Here is a 19,395-nt window from a genome sequence, read left to right as displayed (position 1 = left end):
CCTGTCCAAAAACCCAGCACATTAGCTTTTATTGATGCCTTTGTCCTTTGATACATAATTTATCAGGCAGCGACATTTTTCAGAATGATCATGTTTTTTGACCAAAGCTTGTTCAAACATATGGATTTGTTACAGATACAGACAAAGCACGTTCGGAGCAATATGACAGCAGACATCTTTTCTGCAAGGTTTAAGCTTTATTTGTTTTGTTTCTCTCTGAAGCATGAAAAACAGAGTATGGATATCAGGAAACCACTGCAGAGATAGTTGTTATAGTACTTTTATTTAGTTTCAATATGATCCATTAATAAAATATGACATGAATACTGAGTAACCAAACAGAGAACCATGTCACATCATTTCCCAAGTGTCTTTCTTAAAGATTTAGCAACACTATTGACACATGAAGTGATTTCTTACACCAAATATATAAAAAAAAATCTAAATTACCTTCAAATAATATTTCTGAATATTTTAGACTAATGGTTATAGATGTTATCCATGTGACATCTCAGCAGTCTGAAGTTTAGCAGTGAGTGGCAAAAATGCATCAATGGTGAGTAATAAAACACAAGTAAAATGTGAAAGAGCAGTTTAACCGAACTATCTTGAGTTAGTTGATAGATAGTCTGACATCTAAAAAAAGAAAATCAACTAAGCAGTTGTTGAAAACAAGATAATCAACTGGAACACTGCAACTATGCTCACATTTATCACTGAAAGGCCTTGGGATTACACTCAATTGAACTGATTAACTTTCTCTCCTTAAATAACATGTTTTTGAGTCCATTTGTTGAGCAAACAAATCGTTGTGCAGCATTTGAAGTGTCTTAAATGTCCAACTGCTGTTGCAAACAAGTTAGCTAAGCTCTGCACAGTCAGAGCAACAACAGAGAAACTACGGTACTTTCAGTTTACATGTGCCGTATAAGCCCAAAAAGCAAATTTTTATCAGTTTTGCTGCCCATAATTCTGCCACTCAGTCAGAATGTTGAGCAGTATGAATAGGAATAACTTAACATATTATGCCAGATACCCATGATACCTACGTGAAGTATTATATTATTTTTGAAGTGTGATTATATAGCACATTTCCACATTCAAGGCACTCAAAGTGCTTTACTAGAGAATGTGGGTGTCTTGCCTAGGGACACAACGACATTTCCTCTTAAGCACTGACCAGGCCATGTCCAGCTTGTCCTCTGGGAGCTGATGAGATTGGGCATTGGTAAGCAGGTATGACCAAGTATGTCAATCTTAAAAAACAGCTTTCATACATTTTTACCGCTGCATACACTGGTGAATGGGTTAATGGTTCCTTGATGTTAAGTGCTTCAAGTGCCTTGAAGGTAGAAAAGTGCCATATAAATGTGACAATGTATCATTTACCATTTATTTTAAATATACATTTCTCAAATCCAAGAAGAAAAGCACTTTGCCTTAGAATTGTATATTATAATATCTACTTCACAAAATCTGTATTGTTAGCCTGGATAAGAAATGGTCGTGCCTACCTGCCTCTGTTAGCGAGGCCCAGGACTGACGAGTTTAAATTAATACTGCTACTGCTTCCACTAATGCTGTCACACTGCCAGTTCAGTGGATGAGTCAGACCTGTGTGTTTTACCGTGGTTTCACACCCTGATTTAATGAACAATTAAAACAACTCACGTGACACTGGAACACTTCAATTTCAGGTAATTTTAACTTTCACTTCAGAATAAAAAAATAAATAATTCTACCCTTGATTATTTGGAACAAAAATCAAGTCACAGTTAGGACAACAATTGATTCTCTAAATCCGCCTGCTATGTGGTGAAGTGGAGGTTATGTGGTGAAGATGTGTTTGGTTAAGGAGCTGCTTGGCCTGGTGGCCTCGGACTGTCTGCCCACAGCCTCCTCTTTTTAAATGGTCACGGCTTGTTCCAGTGCATATATCGCGGCCAAATAGACTTTTGCTCTTTTCTTCATTGTCACAAAAGGCCAGGCACTTGGTTGGAGTTCCCATTCCCTTTTTACATAGTGATAAGGCAGCCATTATCCTTTGAACCTTTTCTTTTCAAGCAGGCCTGGAGAAAAGGAAGAGTGAAAGGGGAAAGAGGAGGAGGACAGAGAAAGATTTCTTCCCTGAGGTGAGCCCGGCCTCACCTCTGTGTGGCGGGCGTTTTTGTGAGCAGTGAAGAGGTCCTTAACCTTCTATCAGATGGAGGCACACAGTTGTGTTCTGCTTGAATAACGACATTGAAAAGGCCTGAAGCGCAGGAGATGGTTCTATAGACTGTGCGAGTGACAGTGGCTGAGGCAGACAGTATTGTATGACCCGCTGGAGTGTGACCCTCACATCATGTGCACATTCTTTGTTAAAGTGGCCATCACTGCTTCTCTGTGAATCTGTGTTCTTTGTTGTACTGCTCAGGCTGACAGTGTGGCTAATAATGTCACAACAACACACTTCACACATTTCTATAATACACCACCTTTAATAGACCTTGGCTCATTTTACAAAGTCTTTCTGGGCTCAGGCAGTAAATGGCTTTACAGCAGTAATGCTATCAATATCACAGAACAAATATTTGAATGTCATATTATGAAGGGCTCACTGCTGTTTCCTCTGCTCGAATATTGCACGACTCAAAGCAGCTGCTTTAAGTCATTGGTAAAACAATATTGAAAGTCTGTCAAGTCTGAAGTGCAATATTTTTGTCTGAATTTGTAGTTCCTGCTATACATCACAATCTTCACTGTAAAACAGTGAAAACTGATTTGAAAAAGCATGGTTAGTGCTAGTTACATCTGTGATTATGTACTGTAGAAAGAATATTAGTGTTAGTTACCATTGTGCCGGGTGGAGGGGGCAATTAACACATTAACAATTATTTTTTGTAGTATCTCGACTATAGTATCTCAGCTGTATTATGTCAATTCAACAAAAATGGATATTGGTATGTTTTTGTTTTTTTAATCAGCTCTTTTTTCGTTTTTTTTAAACTATAAATGATGTACTCGGTTTTGAAAATGTGCATATCTTTAAAACAACATTTATACTATTATTTATATTGTTATAAATTGCCCACCTTGACTCCAGGTTCTCCTCGACTTTAAGCCCAAAGTGGTTGAGGTCGACTCCAGTTTAAAAACAATTAGAAACTTGTAGTGATTCATAATTACAGGTCGATACCCTATATTGCTTTTATTTAGCACAAACCATCACCTGCTACTATGAGACAATTCCCCCACAATGAAAAGCAGCAGGACATTAAGTTTCCTTTATGTCTCCTTTTATATTTTGATAACTTTCATCTCACCCGTGAATAACAGAGCAGCCTTCCCAAAACACTTCTAATGAAATTCAGGGTTTTTCACCTCTTGGCTATTTTAGCGCTGCTTTTTTTTTCACATTAATGCACGCAGACATTCCTTTTGGCTCTCCTAAAATATCTAACATCATTGGACAGCAGTTTAATGTCTCAAATTTTCCGTTGTGCATGTAAATGATCACACTCTGTCAGCCATGCTTGTCAAATGAAGCGTTGGCCATAGATGGTAAACATGGCTCTCCGTCTCTGCCCCAGAGCTTTCATTGTGTGCTTTATTAACTGTTCCTGGTTTGATGTCGGGGAGGATCTCTGAGCTCAGACTAACTCCAGGGCACGTCAAATGCTTCATAAGATTAGCTGTTCTTGTTCCAATAAGGCTAAAACTCCCCAAACTACAAATACCAGTTATCTACTCTCCTTTCAACTTCATTGGATTTTCTATAACAGTTCACTGTGGTGCTACCAGTTATGAAACATTACTTTACAAAATAGTTACGGCTGATGATATTGTCAGTTTATTGTACGCAATGTTCTTGTCTCAACCTACAACACAGATCTTTCCAAATGTAATTTTATACCGCCTTTTGCTCTTGGTCGTTCTTCTTGTAAGCTTCCAATACAGGTCTTTTACGAGCCATTGTCTCTTTACCAAGCCGACTGCTGTGATACAAGTTAGGTTTGTCACAATGTAAGTGTGGGGATGATGGCGATTTTTCTTTTTATCAATGCTGATATCAGATATTTTGCTTGCTGGTGTGACTGGCGTGCGGTGCTGAGGACAAACTGGCACACATGGGCGCACAGACCGGAGCCCCGTCCAAAAAATAAATAAATAATTGTCTGATAACCGGTTGAAAAAGTTTTGGCAATGTCTAAACTTTTCATATTGCCTCGCGACATTTACAAGGGCATCTTAATTATATATCCTATTTCGTTCACTAAAGTATGCTACCAGGGCATGTAATAGCTATTATGCTGTCCATATTGTTTCAGCCCGTACAGCTCAGACTTGTGTCTCGCTGTGCTGATGTTCTCGACGCCCACATCCCAGAATCTACCTGTAGCTTTGAAATCAACTGGACCACAATGCCCACTCAAAAACATGTTTGTCTACAGTACATTCTGTAGACCATCCTGCTCCATGGAGGTTTTTGACACTTTGTCCGACGCCTCACAGTTCACCTTCGCTATAGCTATACCTGGTGCCTCAACTTGTGTCCCATCTCTGATATGGACAGTTTTGTCTCCAGTTGTGCATGATTTAGGTCCATATCCTTTGAGCTCTTATTCTGCCCTCCTGCATAGACTTTTCCCAGGTACTGCACCTCCAGTTCCTTCTCTGCTGGGCACAGTTCCTTTTCCACTAGTATTTCCATCTCTCGTTTGTGTATCTTAGACTTCAGCTCCTTCATTTACTTCTGTTCCTCCTTTAGTGATTCATTAAAAACCTTCCTCTACACTGTCTGACCTGCTTCTCAATTGCCTCCTCCAAGTTGCTGATGAGCAGGTCGAGCCTCGGTCTGCTCCTCCACTTTTGTGTTGATTCCTGAGCGTCTCGAGGTTCTTGTCCAAAACCATTTTTGCCTTTTCAAACGTTTTACAGGCCTCATTAAGGGTCTGGACCGCCTCTTAAAGATTCACAATCCTTCAAGTTGCAGATGATGCTGTCTTTCTTCTTTGAAAGTCACCAGCAGTTGTTTGCTCCTTTGTTTTTCTCGTCTTTGCAGCCTGTATCTTGGCCTCTTGCCCAGACTGTTTGCAGGCCTCCTTCAGGCTCTGGACCTCCTCGTGATTTTTCTCCTCCTGCTCTTTCATGACATTGGTCAGATTTCTCCCACGTCTTTTGTTCTCCTCCTCCTAAGAAATACACAGGTGCAAAGAGAAATATTAAGCTCTAGAAATATTGTTCATAATTGTGACTGGCCCACCACAGGCTGCAAGTGACATTTGTATTGGATTGGTATTTTAGTAGTAGTATTATTTTTGCGTCTTTAATCATTCTGAAGTCATTCATGAAATCACTGCATAAACATTTTTGGCTGCCTCACTTGTAGTGTACCAGCTTCTATTCTACATATAAATTGAAAATAAGCAGTAAATATAGCCGCAAGCGGCAATGATCGGCCCTCGCCACGCCGCCGCCACACCGCCGCCACGCCGCAAGAGGAGGGGGCGCTAACGCGCCCCAATTGTCCTTTTATCACGCCTACTGCTGAATCTGTGACGCTGTCACATGTTCTCCCCTTTGTTTTACCATCAAAAAGCAATTTTATTTTGAATTCTTGGCAAAATGTGCGGCTTTGCCGCACAGACACCGTGACTCTTTGAATGAAAATGTGGATAACTTTTGATGGTCCTGAAGATGAGTCTCACCAAATTTCAGGTTAATAGGGCTGACGCCCTGGGAGGAGTTTGTGAAAGTCTAAAGTGTAAACATGTTCTGGCCCCATTGGAATAACATGGGAGGTTTCGGTCATCGTTACGGCAACGCCATAACAATTATGACATGGGTCTCATTGACTTTTTTGATGGGGATGCTAAAATTGAGTTGTGTGTCAAATTTCATATAATTTCGCAAAACTAAACATTTAACCTCCATATAAAATCTGTAGGGGGCGCTGTGGCGCCAAATGAATTTATTTCACTTCAAGTAGGTTTAGGGCAAAGAGTTTAACAACTGATTCTAATTTGACGCAATTCGGACTTTATCTGCGCAAACGGCAGAAATTTTAAATATGGGAGATTTCTGAAATTTTTGTTACAGTTTGCGGCTTCGCCGCACAGAGACCGTGAGAGGTATCAATGTAATTTGGATAACTTTTGATGTCCCACTCCTCAGTAGCATTTTCACCAAATTTCAGCTTTTTAGGGCCAACGCCCTGGGAGGAGTTCGTAAAAGTACGACGTTTGGAAAGACTCCGAAGTCATGTTTAGCCATTTTTGAAGCAATATGGCCGACATTTGGTTCGGGGGACGGCGTTGCCGTAATAATATTTTTTACTTCTCTTGTCACCATCTACCTCTGCGCCAAATTTCATGATTCTACGATCAGATTTTTTTTGGGTCATTTCCCATCTCTCAATGCATTTTTGGTACATTTGGTGGCGCTGACGCGCCAATTTTTTTTATTTTAGAAAAGGGAAATAGCCAGAATGTAGAGAGGCACGATTTTTAGAGGTGTGCAAATTTTTGTGACTTTTCGTCAATGTTCACTGGGTGAAAAATAGGGGGGTTGGTCCCGAGAAGAAGAAGAAGAAAGAAAGAAAGAAAGAAAGAATAATATTCCGATGCGAAAACAATGTTTCCCATTTTTCAAATATCATAAACTATACATTTTCGGAAAGCGCTCGCGCTTTCCTACCTCATGGTGTGGGTCCCTGGTCACTGACGGGTACTTTCGATAATTTTGAGTGGGCTCCGCCCACTTTGTGTTTTTGGCCCTCTATACAGTAATAATGTTCAATTTTTGCATTACATGCTTATATGCACGGAACATGCAAGAGATGGGGAACGTATTCGTGAGCTACTTAGCGCAAATGAGTGCTTTATATGGGGATGACGACCGCTTCGCGGTCGTCATCCCAATGTAAAGTGCTCGTTTAGTGCGAACTTTTGCACGGGCTTCGCCCGTTTACAACGGTAATGTTCCATTTTCCTACAACTAATTAGTATGCACGGGGCGTGCATGAGTGGAGGAGTGCGTTAGTGAGTGTTTGGAAGTGGGCGAGCGCTTCGCGCTCGATTTCGTGCGCACTACGTGCGCACTTTCGCAGCCGTGCTTCGCACGGCCTTACGAGATTAATAGGCCTCTCGCCAGCTTGTGGCGCTCGGGCCTAATAATTTAGTCCACACTGTTGTGCATTTGCTAAGCTTGTCATTTGGCCTGCCTTTAACCTCAGCAATATAATTAGTTCCAGCACATGGCGTAGGGGAAATAGGTGAATACGCTCCAATTTCTGCAGTAAAATCCTTTATTGGTGCTGTTGCAGACCTATCAGTGCCATAATGTTTTTAAAAGCCTCACATTACACAAGGCAGAGGCACTGTGTTGTTATGGTGACTTTTTGGCCCGCTGCAAAAACGGGTGAACACAACGTGCAACACAATCATCATTTCGTGACAATGTGCCTGTTGCCATAACCACGAGTAGTCAAAATATGGTAATTAGAATTATATTACCCACCCTTACTGTCCCTTAGTGCTTGTACATGGGTTTTCAAATCGGTGTTACTCTGAGCAATATTTGGACATTTTTTGTGTGTGAAATGTTATTGTGAAGTGCCTTTGAGCTGTGGCCTGTGAACCGTGCAGTGAGTAACTGGGCTCTCCAAGCTGCGCCGGCGTCTCCTGTGCCAAAATGTGTGCCACCGAACCATGTGCCAGTGCAAGTCTGCCCGGCTGCCAGCCACTTCTTTTTATCCAATCAGACGTTTCGACTTGAGCGAGATCCCTATTCTTCTCCTCCTCCTCCGTTCGCCCAGAGTTTTGTCTCACAGGCTCTTGCTCCCGCGGATTCCTCTTCCCTGTACAGCATGCAGCCTTACCTAGAGACCATAACCACCGAGCGAAGAGTGCACAATGTTCCCCCTCTCGTCTCTGTCTGCTAGCATTCCCCTTTTATGTAATTTTTATTATTCTCCCCGGACTAAACCACAGGCTAAGTGGGCCAAACTTACTCATGATTTTAGGGATTTCTATAGCGAAACACGAGCAGACTGCCTCAAGAGATGTGTTTTTCTGAGGCGGGTGAGAGGAAAACTGTTGTCTGTCTGTGTGTGGCTTTATTGGACATGATGAGGGATGATATTATGGAGGATGCAGCAGCAGCGGTGGCAGCACAGAGATGAGGGAGAGATCCCATTTGTCTCACGCTCACTTATTGTAATGTGTCTATCTGTCACTTCGGCTGAGGACAGACATCTGTGTTTGTTCATATTTATGACATATAGTTATTTCTATGTATTGTTAAGACAGAAACATTTGAAATCTCTGTAAAAGGGTAGAAATATTACCTTGTACCCTTATTTGACATAACTTAACTTTTAATCTAAATGTATCCCTGCGACAAGGTGTACCCTGTCCAAGGTGTACCCTGTCCAAGGTGTTCCCTGCCTAAGGCCCAAAGTCACTGGGATAAGCTCCAGTCACCGCAACCGCTAACGGGAACAAGCTGTAGAAAATGAATGAATTAAAATGTATACATTATCTTAAGTTTGATATAATTCCCACCTCTAAATGCACTTGTAATGAACACTCCTAAAGTTTTTTTCAGTGTTAGAGTTTGTTGGTTTTCAGAAGCTGTTATTGTATTTAATGATATTATGTATTTACTAGACGCACATTGCAGAAATCATCATTTGTTATGGTAAAGGACCGCTTCTGGCGAGAGTTAGTAATGTACCGTATCTAACAATGGTAAATAAGAAAATTAAAAACACTTGTGGAAACGTAATGTGGCTCTAGATATTTGAGCTGTATAAAAACTTTTTGAAACCTTTTTTCTATCAACACAATGAGAAGGAATCACCGTCCTCACCGCGACTGCATAAAAGACACATTCCGAGAAAGAAAAACTATATCATAGGAATGTATAATCCATGAGTAATTACAGTGACTGGAATACGAATGACATGAGTCGGGGGAGAGAATGCCACGTGATCTTCTTGCTAACTTGGCTAACGCTAACATTGGAACTTCTCTTGTGTCTTTCAGGTTGACGACGCCATGCTAATGTTTGATAAGACGACTAACAGACATAGAGGTAAGCAAGCAAGCACACAACACTTTTCCCTCACAGTTTTTCTGAAAGGTGAGAAAACAGTGATTGGATGTCCTTTCCCCATGAGCGACCACAGAACAGTTCCATTTCACATGATATTAGGTGTGCCATCTGTTGGACAATGGGAGCGTGTCGGAGTAATCAATAAGCTGGTTGGGTGTTTAGAATGTTTTTGAGCATTAGCTTGTCTGGCGTTGGCTCGCTCTGTCTGGGCTCTGCTGATGGGGCTGATGGTGTGAGTGTTTCAGAGAGGTGCTTAAAGGGTGTAAAGATGGCGCGATGGTGGGCGCTGTGCAGTCAGATAACGGCATCAGATAAGGCCCAGGAGAAGCAGTGACTTTATCGGGCGCGCTCATCGGCTCCTTATCTCACGTGGAGGGGGACGTCTCTCTCTCTCTCTCTCTCTCTCTCTTTCAAGCAGAGGACTTTCCAAAGACAGCTTTTCCTTCACAGTGCGGGTGGTTAAGCTAAAACTGCCAGCTTACACTTTTAGAGTTTTGTAAAATGATGGTCTGAAAAGAAGTTGCGTGCAGTTGAATTGAGCTTAACTAGGAATCACTTCATGACCAAACAACTGTAAAATTATGAATGGTCTTTTATTCATAATATACATTTCCGTTCCTCAAGTATGAAACCAGCTTTATAAAATAAAGCTTTTTGAATGATAAAGTAAAATGAATGTGACAGTTAAAGTGACAGTTTTACAGTATTAGTGGCAGCAGTGGTTTGAGCATTCACCAAACGTGGTTGTGTCCTTAGGCACTTAAATATATTGCAAATGCATTACGATTTAGGTCGAGTGGTCAAGGCACAGCACACACATGTCAGGCTCCAATTCCAGCTGACCACAGTGTTGTGAGTTCAAATCCTGACTCCGACAATGTACTGCATGTACTTCTCTTCCATCCCTCATTTCACACTTATCTTTCCTGTCTAATAAAGCCTTGCAGCCAAAAAAAATTAAAAGAAAAGAAAATGTGTTACTTTGATTCAGGAATAACTCTCTTCCTTCTCCTTTTCGATGGGGCACTGCTATTGACTTATCTAGACAAACTTTCCATTTACAAAAGGTAGTTGTCCCATGTTGAGTGTAATAAAAGTTATTTTATTTTATCTTTTTTGTGCATTTACAAATTACCCACAGCAACTTGAAAAATGTTCATCAAGTAAATAATTTGATTAATGACTCAATATCTAAAAAAGTAAATATAAAAATGCACATAGCACACAGCCATTTAACACTGGCTCATAGCTACTGGCTGCTGTAGTAAAGTTGGGAGACAGACTGTCCCCGGCTGTGTATGTCGGTACATCATGGCTTGCCAGAGAAGTCGACAGCCACTGACAGGTATTTTCAGTGGAAAAAGGAGCCTGCACTTCTCTGTTTGTCACACCAATCAGCTCGCTTGTACAGGGGAGCTGCCATACCGCGTCTCCACTGCACCCGGCTGAGTGCTGTTTTGCCGTATAGAGGTAAACATTTCCTCTCCTACCTGGATAAATGTTTAAGTGGATGGGATAGGATGCTGTATTTTGTGTCTGTAATGTCTACTTTGGTCTCCGCTCTATTCTCAGTGTAACTGTCTGAGAGAAAGAGAGAAAGAGTGTGTGTGAGCGCACCAAACCCTTTTAGAAACTGGTAAACAGTCTCTAAGTGTGGAACATGTGAACTATAGTGGAAGTGATCTATGGCTTTGAGGGGATTTTGATCTGTAGTGACAGAACTCAGTGTGAGGTCTGCTTTGAGACACAGGCTTTTCCCTCAGCCTCTCTCTGCTGCTTCTCTTCTGTGTGCCTGTACCGAGAGCCTCTGAGGAACAGGAGTATGCCTCTGGGTTTACAAAATGCCCTTCAAATGGAGACTATGATAGAGAAACAGGGGATCTGCCATGAAAAGTTTGCACATTCTGCGTAATATAAATAAAACCGTATGTAATGTGTTTAGAGCAGTTTAAAGATTAAAATGTATTGTGTCATGAAGAATAATACCGTATGTTTTGGGCTATACAGCGCTCCTGAATAAAATCTGCTCCAACAAAATTTACAAAGAAACAAGAAATTGTACATATACAGGCCGCATTATACAGGTGCCCACGTTGTAACATGAGATATTTACACACACCAGTTGTCTTTTGAACCGGGGGTCTTGCGGCACAACCACGGCTCTAATTTCTCAGCGAATATGAGTTGGATTGAAATAGAACACACAGCCTTTTGAAGCTTAACAAACAGAAAACACATCACAGCTGTCCCCTCTGTCCTTGATGACTCTGTGTGAGCTGATTTACCTGTCTGTGTCTTCACATCTGGTTCATCTGCTCCTGAGCTTGTCCTTAGTGAGTGAGTGTTACATTGTAACATGAGATATTTACACAAAAATCTGATCCACCCCAAACAGGCGTCAGGTCTGCCCAAGGTCTCATTTTAATGTGACAGGTTCTAAACTGCAGACCCCCGTATGTGCGCGCCCGTTGTGTCTTTGCGTTTTGACGCGTCTAGATTCACTTCCTCATTAGACTAATTTCTCTGTGAATATCGAATAGAGTCTGATTGTAATAAAACACCCATCGTTATGAAGCTCAAAATACAGTGGCCGCTGTCCACTGACTTCTTCTTCTACAGTGTGTCAAATGCTTGCGCTTCCTGATAGATTGCCCCCCAGTGGCTGTTAGCCAGTAAAAATCTATAGATTAACCGCTCCATTATATCCGCAGGGTTCAAAGTGTGGGAAAAAGTAGCTTCCGTTTGATGGCAATAACACATCTTAAGATGACAAAAATAAAATATGGGGGAAATGTTGGCTTGGAGACAGCTGTACCAGTGTTTCTGTAGCTCAGATGTAAAACATCACAGTTATTTATTGGGCTGTTATATGTTTGTATATGATTTATAAATCCAACAGGGCAAAGACAAGGGCTCTGTTATCAGTTATTATTAGGTAGTAGGATGACAACTATACTGAAAAATATTATAGATCAGATAACAATTCCAGATCTTTTGACTGATCTAATTCCCCAATCAGCCATATATTGGGGCAGAAACACATTTTCTTCAACTTGAATAATACCTCATATTATAGCTCAAAATCTTTTTTTTACAATCCACACATTTATATTAGATTGCTGCTCAAAGCCACAATCAGGACATCATTTCCGACTTCATCTCAGTGGATATACTGTATAGGCTTAATAAGAAAATAAAAAAAATCTGTTGCTGAGTTTATCGCCATGCAAAAAATACATGTCAGCATCAATAGAATCGTTAGCATCATTAGCAAATGCTAATTGGGGAAGTTTGAGTCATAGTTCAGGAGTTACTCTAAAGGTGTATAACTTTTAGTGTTACATACACTGAAACCAGACTCTGGGATAGAATAAGGACAGGTGCCATGTTCAATGAAAAATCATGGAGATTGCAGTTCCAAAGGTACTGTAATGGACCTATAAATAATATTAGGATTTTATAAACAACCATTTGCATTATTTGAGCAGCTTTGATGCCATGTTCAACTAGTTTCAATGAAAGTTAGGCGGTATCTAGTGATGTTTGAATATCTTGATATGCATCACACACGTTTTTCAATGTGAAATATAGAGATGCATCTCTGCGCTGCATCTCTGTAGCATTTCTGCACTGATTTATGCGGCGCATTTCTGCGCTACATCTCTGCGCCACATCTCTGTGCCACATCTCTGCGCTGCATCTCTACATCAAATGATTATCTCCTCTCCTGCTCGACACCGCTCTAGCGATGTGCAGAATCTATTCTTTGCGTTTCAAACGTCCTTCTCTGGATTTAGAGAGCTATGAGGGTATCAGGCATGAGCACGTGGTCTACAGCGTGTCATGAGCGCGTGGTCTACAGCGTGTAAGTGTTTCTAACACGCTATCTAAAAATGTCCCAACTATTGTCCTAAAGTGTACCTGTGTTCAGGTCTGACAACTCATATTTTGACATTTTTTTCCTTTGGAATCACAACTGGTCTCCTAACTGAAAAGCACAGGATATGTGGGAGGGCCAAAGTAAGTATGAATAATTCATGGGAGTTAAACGAGCCGTCGGTGTGATTTTGTAATATTAATGCCCAGCAGCCACACGACCACAGAGGAACAGTGCAGATCATTGGGACCATCCTTCTATTGCCCGCAGTGACAGTGATGGGGATCTGCAAGCCTGTGTCTAAATCAATTCCCCACCTGTGTTCATTTTTGTCCTACGGATTGATTCATGAAAAAATAATTCCATATTTTTCTGCCCTGGCTTCAACACATAAAAATAATACATTTCTATGCTTCTATGCTTTAACTGTCCAAATGGCACACTGTGCAGTTCGTTAAAAGCTTTTTGCTTATTCCACATTTGCCTGCCCCCATAATAAGTAGTTTCTAGTGCTGTGCAAAGTACCATGGGAGAGGTTTTTTATTTTTTTTTTTGAGTAAATCTGTCACCACAGTAGTAACATTTTGTGCAGCTTTGTTTGATAGACCTAATATTTGTATATTTATTTTAAAGTTTATACTGTATTCCCAATTAGTTTCGACCAAATAGAATAGAATAGAGGATGCTGGTCATGTAATTTCAGATGTCTTTGTGCAGCTCAGAAGGTCACACATTAGAAGATGAGAGGGAAGAAATGACAAATTGAGGTATAGCTATGTAATTCAGTTAAAACAAATGTATTATTAAAAAAGTATAATCATTAGCAGCAATTGAGTTATCACTTACAAATATAGCAACATCACACCACAGGACATAACCCTTCTGTATTTGTTATGAGCTAACAAAATAACAAACTTTAATTATCTTAGCAATACAACAACACATCTGTAAAGGACATTTAATAAACCTCCAGTTATGATCGTGTAATCAATTCAGAAAACATGAACTTCTCTGGCATGTCTCTTTTTCTGTTTTAAGGTATGTAACACACCTTAATCCAAATCCAAAAATCTAATTTCATAACATTTTGCTCTGTCAAATCAAATGCCAAAAACGTTCTCCTTCCTCCCATTCCTCCCTTTCATGTGGTATGTGGCAGTGTTTGGTGTGCTGCTGAAGACCATGATGGACACTTGATTGTAGTGTGCTTTCTCTGAGACTGTGGTGAATTGGCTGGAGGACAGATGTCACATTATACTAGCAGCAGCAGCAGCAGCAGCATTGTCCTTTAGACACTCCCTGTGCCACATTTTCTACTCTTTTCCTGCCTTTTCTATCTCCATTTGATTCACTCTTAATTCTGTTTTTCTTTTACACTATTTCTGGACTGTTTTTTCCGTGCCACCATTGCTCTGGTCGCTCTGTCATTCCTGCTCGAAGGACACTCACTATAAGCAAAGCCGCTCACAAAGGCACAAGCTGCCCACCATCTCGCTGGCATTTAAAAGACTAGAATAAGGCCAATTGTGTTGGAAATTGAACTCTCCATATCCTTCTTTCCCTGTGCAGCGGCATTGTGGGTGCGCTTGGTGTCTTTGGTGAGCGGTGCAGGCTGTCCAGAGGTTGATGCCAGAGGGCGTCCATTGTTCCACGCTCCACTGCAGTGTGTCTCGTTCCCGCCTCTTTTCCACCTTCTATTTTTCGGCCTGACACTCATTCTCTGACAGAAAGACACTTAGTAATGTGGGCATTTCTTCCATAACTTTGGTGTTTTTGCACAGTCAGACAGCCTTGCCAGGTACAGCATCTGTATTTCCAAATAGATTTTAAATACATAGTTCATTATGTCACATATCCAGAAGTAGTAGGTAATGCGGCGTGAGGTGCATGGCCAGCTTAGTTGAATTTTGCAGTAAAGTTCAACTGTGTCCTATGTCCTTCACGGGTCATAGTTAGTGGAGACTACGCAATACTAGATTATTATTTTCTGAACTCTAGATTATAGATGTATTATAGTGATATTTGAATTCACAAACACGGTATTCACAAAAAACTGTAGTATTTAAATAAGGAAACATTAAATAAAGTGTTGATCATACAAGTAAAAGGCAGCTTTTATTAAACAGTACTTTGCCATGACATAATTAGTCTCCCTTCTCTTCTCTGCATCCCTCTCCTCTATATCATAATTCCACATAGATTCTTTCAAGTGGGACTATATACTATCGCTATACAATTACTCTGATTTGATTATTCACAGTCTGCGTCTCAGCATCCTAACTAATCCACGTGGATTCAAAAAGATACAATGCCCTCCCAATGCTAAATGACTCTTCTACAATTAGAAGGAGCTGATTAATTGGGTCAAAACTGCATGTCACTGTGACTGCATGATTCAAGCTTTAGTTATGTACTTTTCTGGGTAAAAATACCAAATGTGTACCTATTTGCCCTTCGTTCACACCTTTCTAATTATCCCATTAAGAAGGCTGATGTAACTCTAGCGTAACTTTGCTTTTATATTGTTTTACACTTGTTTAGACCAGACACTACCCATTATAGGAGCTCCATTATGACTTTTTATGACTGATTGTAAAGTTAAATATATTTTTGGAATGATGCAAGTATTAGTAATGTGCAACAGCAGTGAGGACCGGATAAAGAGGAGAATTGCACTGCTTATTAGAGGAACCATGTTCCTGGAGAAGCCTAGGATTCCTGGTTGTGTGTGTATGGTGCCATGGCTATGTGCATTTGTGTATAGGCTTTTTTGTGAGCTTAAAGGGCTGGTTTTCTTCTTGGCTGAGGAACAGAAGACTGCATTGTGTGTTTCTGTAATATCTTTACCTGGATTGGCAGCAAAGCTAGCAAGTGAAGCTCCCAGTGTGGAATTGGCACTGAGAAGTCAATGTCACACTGAGAAAGCTGCCTTCCAAACAACTGCCTGTGTCTGTGAATGGCTGTGCACGCCAATGACAGCATGCGTTTTGAATGTGTTTGCCTTTGTGCATTTTCAAGGCACATTTTACAGAGCCATGCTGTGCCGTATGGACATTAACAACAAAAATATGCAGATCTGGGCTAATGTCAAAAGCACATTGTTTAGCATTTGCAGTGTCTTCATCACATTCTCAAAAGTGCTTTATAAACCTCAACAAGTCCTGGCCCTAGGATACATAAGCTTAACCATAACAAAGACCTGAGTGGTATTAGGTGTCATTATACCCCAACTATGTGACATAAATGTACTTCTCTCGCCTCGCTGGGTGAGAAGAACAAAAATAATTGGCCTCATTATCTTTCATCTCCTTGGCATATTACATTCATTATTTCCTACAAAGAGTGCCAGTATGAATCATGTAACCTGTAGAGTGGCCTGCACCTTACAGGTTAACTGCTGCTCCCTGAAAAGCTTTGCTGTTTGACGTCACCACAATGGCTCATCAGCCATCACCGATGCTCGGGATTGCACACGGCCGACTGAGCAGAGGATGTCTGTCTGCAAAGTGATTGCTGGCTCATTGACTGAGTAGGAGGAAAAAACGAGGAACAAGTACAGTGGACGACGAGGGCTTTAGTACGGAGAAGCCGAATAAAAGGCTCGGCCAGGAAGAGAAAGAGGAGGAAATAAAGAGAAAGGAGCGCGCCTCAGTGGGATGCCTCCCCTGCTGGCTCCTCTGGCTTCAAAAGAGCGCCAGGCAGTCTAGGCCTCCGCTTCTAGCAATTAGAGATCACTCCAGCGGATGCCTCCTGGCCAGCCTGCAAATCCCTCAAAAATACCCTCTGATTACTACTGTAGGACACAGGCTGTTTACCAAATGGATCTAGCACTGCTGAGAGTGAGTTTGATAATGCTTTCTTTTGTACGGGCAAAGAAGGGAGCTGGGTCATTTGAGTTTTAAAGACGGCCTGACTTCAGAGGTGTATTTCCACCAAGAGAAGAGGAGTTAACCAATCCTTTAATATCCTGTCCAAAAAGCCTTCCAAACAAATGGCCAGTGCTGCTACTACAAGAGACGGAGTGATATCTGAAGAGAATTCAAATACAGCATTTACTCAGTAGCACATTTACAAGGCCAGGACTTTTTCTGATGGTAAATAGCCTCCACTGCTAATACTTTTTTACACAGCTGAATCCCTGTAGGTTGTGTCATACTTGTAGTGTTTAAAAATTATAGTTCTGGTTGGCTGTGTAAATGCATGTCTGCAGCATGCGTTCCATGCCTCACTTCACTGATTAACGCAGTGTACAAGTAGAAGCCCATATTCCCACACCTTTTCTGGCAATTCTTCCATCATTATCTGACAGAAGTTGTATCCTCCCTCCTTGACAGACCTGATATTAGCGATTAGTGTGAATGTCAGTTAATGGTAGAGCTAATCATACGCTCCGGCTGTAGTTCCACCTGAGGCCCCATGGTTTGGTCTAATCACACTGACAATGGGAGTGACGTATTTAGCCACTCACAGTAAGTGTTGCTGCTCATCAGAGTCCAAGCAGGCTGGACTTCCCCTCACAGGAGAGGGACATGCCCTGACTTCCCTAACCAAGGTTTTGTCACACACAGACTACATAAATGGACAGCTGCAATAAACTCATAACAGGAGAATATGACACAACAGCAAGGTAGCGGAACACAAAGCACAGAATTAACCTGTAGTACCAGATACTGTCAGATGAGCTTATGTTTATGTCGTAATCTAAAATAGAAATATGGAAGAATAGAACATTTTTGACAACATTTGCTCTGTACGCAACCTTTCAAAATTATTTTGGAAAGTACAGTCTTGAATCTTACATTTCCATTATACATTTCCATAATTTTAAAGTTGGTATTTTTATTCATAATCTATCTATACAGGGGAAACCTAATGAGGGAAACTATTTTTTTATGAAGACCCTGTCAATTACAAACTACAGATTAAACAAACAATCTAGGGGCGCAACAATAAATCTAGTATCGTATCGGCTGATCAGTTCATTGAGTAATACCGATATCAGTCCGATGTTACGCCTCGATAGTGAAAGAGTTAACTCTGCCTTCCCTTCAGAAACAGGAAGAAAACAACAGCTCGTGGACAGAGGCTGCTATATTCTAACAGAACAGACTGTAAACTTTAATCCAGTCCGTTTGAGCCAAATGAACCAGAAATGACAAGGTTACAGACTTTTAAAAGCTCTAGAAAAGTTTTAATTAAAACTTATCATTAAATATAAGCACGTTACTTGACTAGTTTCCCCCTAAATTATCAATTTAAACATGTTTCCTTCAAATAACTTTAGTGTGAGAGGTTTAAAGAAGGAGAACAGATACACAGTGAGGAGGACAGACTGTCGCTGCTGCTGTTACAGGAGGAGGCGGAGCAAGATGATGATACACAACTGGAGAGGTTCAGAGAGGTACTTTACTCTGAGAAATAATGTAAATAAAACTGGAAATTCACAGAATGGAAAAGTTTGAAGGCTTATTTTACTCATCATATTATAGCATATAGCCTGCCTATATCTAAACATAGTGCTACATCAAACTTTTCCTTTCTTCCCCATTATGTGTTCTAACAGGTTCTACACATTTTAAAATAGTGTTTAAAATAACCATAACAACATATGCAAAATATCGGCCCAATATCGATAAACGGCCAAAGCTTTCCCCATAACATTGGTATCGGTCCAAAAATGTACCGATATGGACATTTTTGAGGCAACTGCTGTAGTAATTTTGGGCGTTACAAAAATATATTGAATTGAATTAAAAATAATAAAATAATTTACTTTAAATAGTTTCTGTGTTTTGTAACCCAGCTCTTGAATGTGTTTAGTAGTACTCGTTCAATCATATTACCATCAAGCGTATATAATAGATACATTTTCGAGTCACTAAAGTACCTTTTGGTGAACAGCGTACATTTTGCTTTATTTGCATTGATGCAAACAATTTTAAATTAACACAGTTTTGTTGAATGGAGTGAAAATCTACTTGAATACTTTGAATCACTTGTGCAGTAGAAAGGTGCCCTGGCATATAGAATAATCTGCATACAAGTGGATGCTACAAGATTATAACCACTTGAGTTCATATAAATTGTAAATAAAAGTGGTCCAAGGACAGACCCTTGAGGAACACCTTTGTTAAGATAAGAACATTCAGATTCATGCCATCAGCAGAAACAGCTAAGGTGCTATGAATCTATGGTCCAAATGAAATAACAATGAATTACTAAAGAATCTGCTTCTACTGCTAACGAAAATATAAATCACGAAAAGGCGTACCGGATTTAAAGCGCACCATCAACTAATGGTCTACCATGGGTACTAGTCCATACATAAAGCGCACCGGACTATAAAGCGCATTGAGCTAAACAAAACAGACGGATAAGTCAGTCAGTTGAGCTTTATTAAACACATTCAACTCGTTCAG

At 40.6% G+C, this 19,395-nt stretch overlaps 1 protein-coding gene across 18 annotated transcripts in view; it reads left to right on the top strand.

The window, feature by feature from the left end:
• The window catches only part of msi2b (musashi RNA-binding protein 2b), a 293,043-nt gene that overhangs the window by 151,514 nt on the left and 122,134 nt on the right, over positions 1-19,395 (top strand). For all 18 annotated transcript variants that reach the window (XM_072446482.1, XM_072446479.1, XM_072446469.1 and 15 more), the window contains exon 7: positions 9,030-9,078. In XM_072446482.1, the coding sequence (XP_072302583.1) occupies positions 9,030-9,078 (49 nt within the window). The remainder of the gene's footprint in view (positions 1-9,029; positions 9,079-19,395) is intronic.

This window comes from Eucyclogobius newberryi, unplaced genomic scaffold (assembly GCF_026437365.1).
Source record: "Eucyclogobius newberryi isolate DKJ021-1_F unplaced genomic scaffold, fEucNew1.0.hap1 SCAF_15, whole genome shotgun sequence".
NCBI classification, from domain to species: Eukaryota; Metazoa; Chordata; class Actinopteri; order Gobiiformes; family Gobiidae; genus Eucyclogobius; species Eucyclogobius newberryi.
The sequence above is the reverse complement of the archived record's forward strand: the minus strand, read 5'-3'. Positions and strand labels throughout refer to the sequence as shown.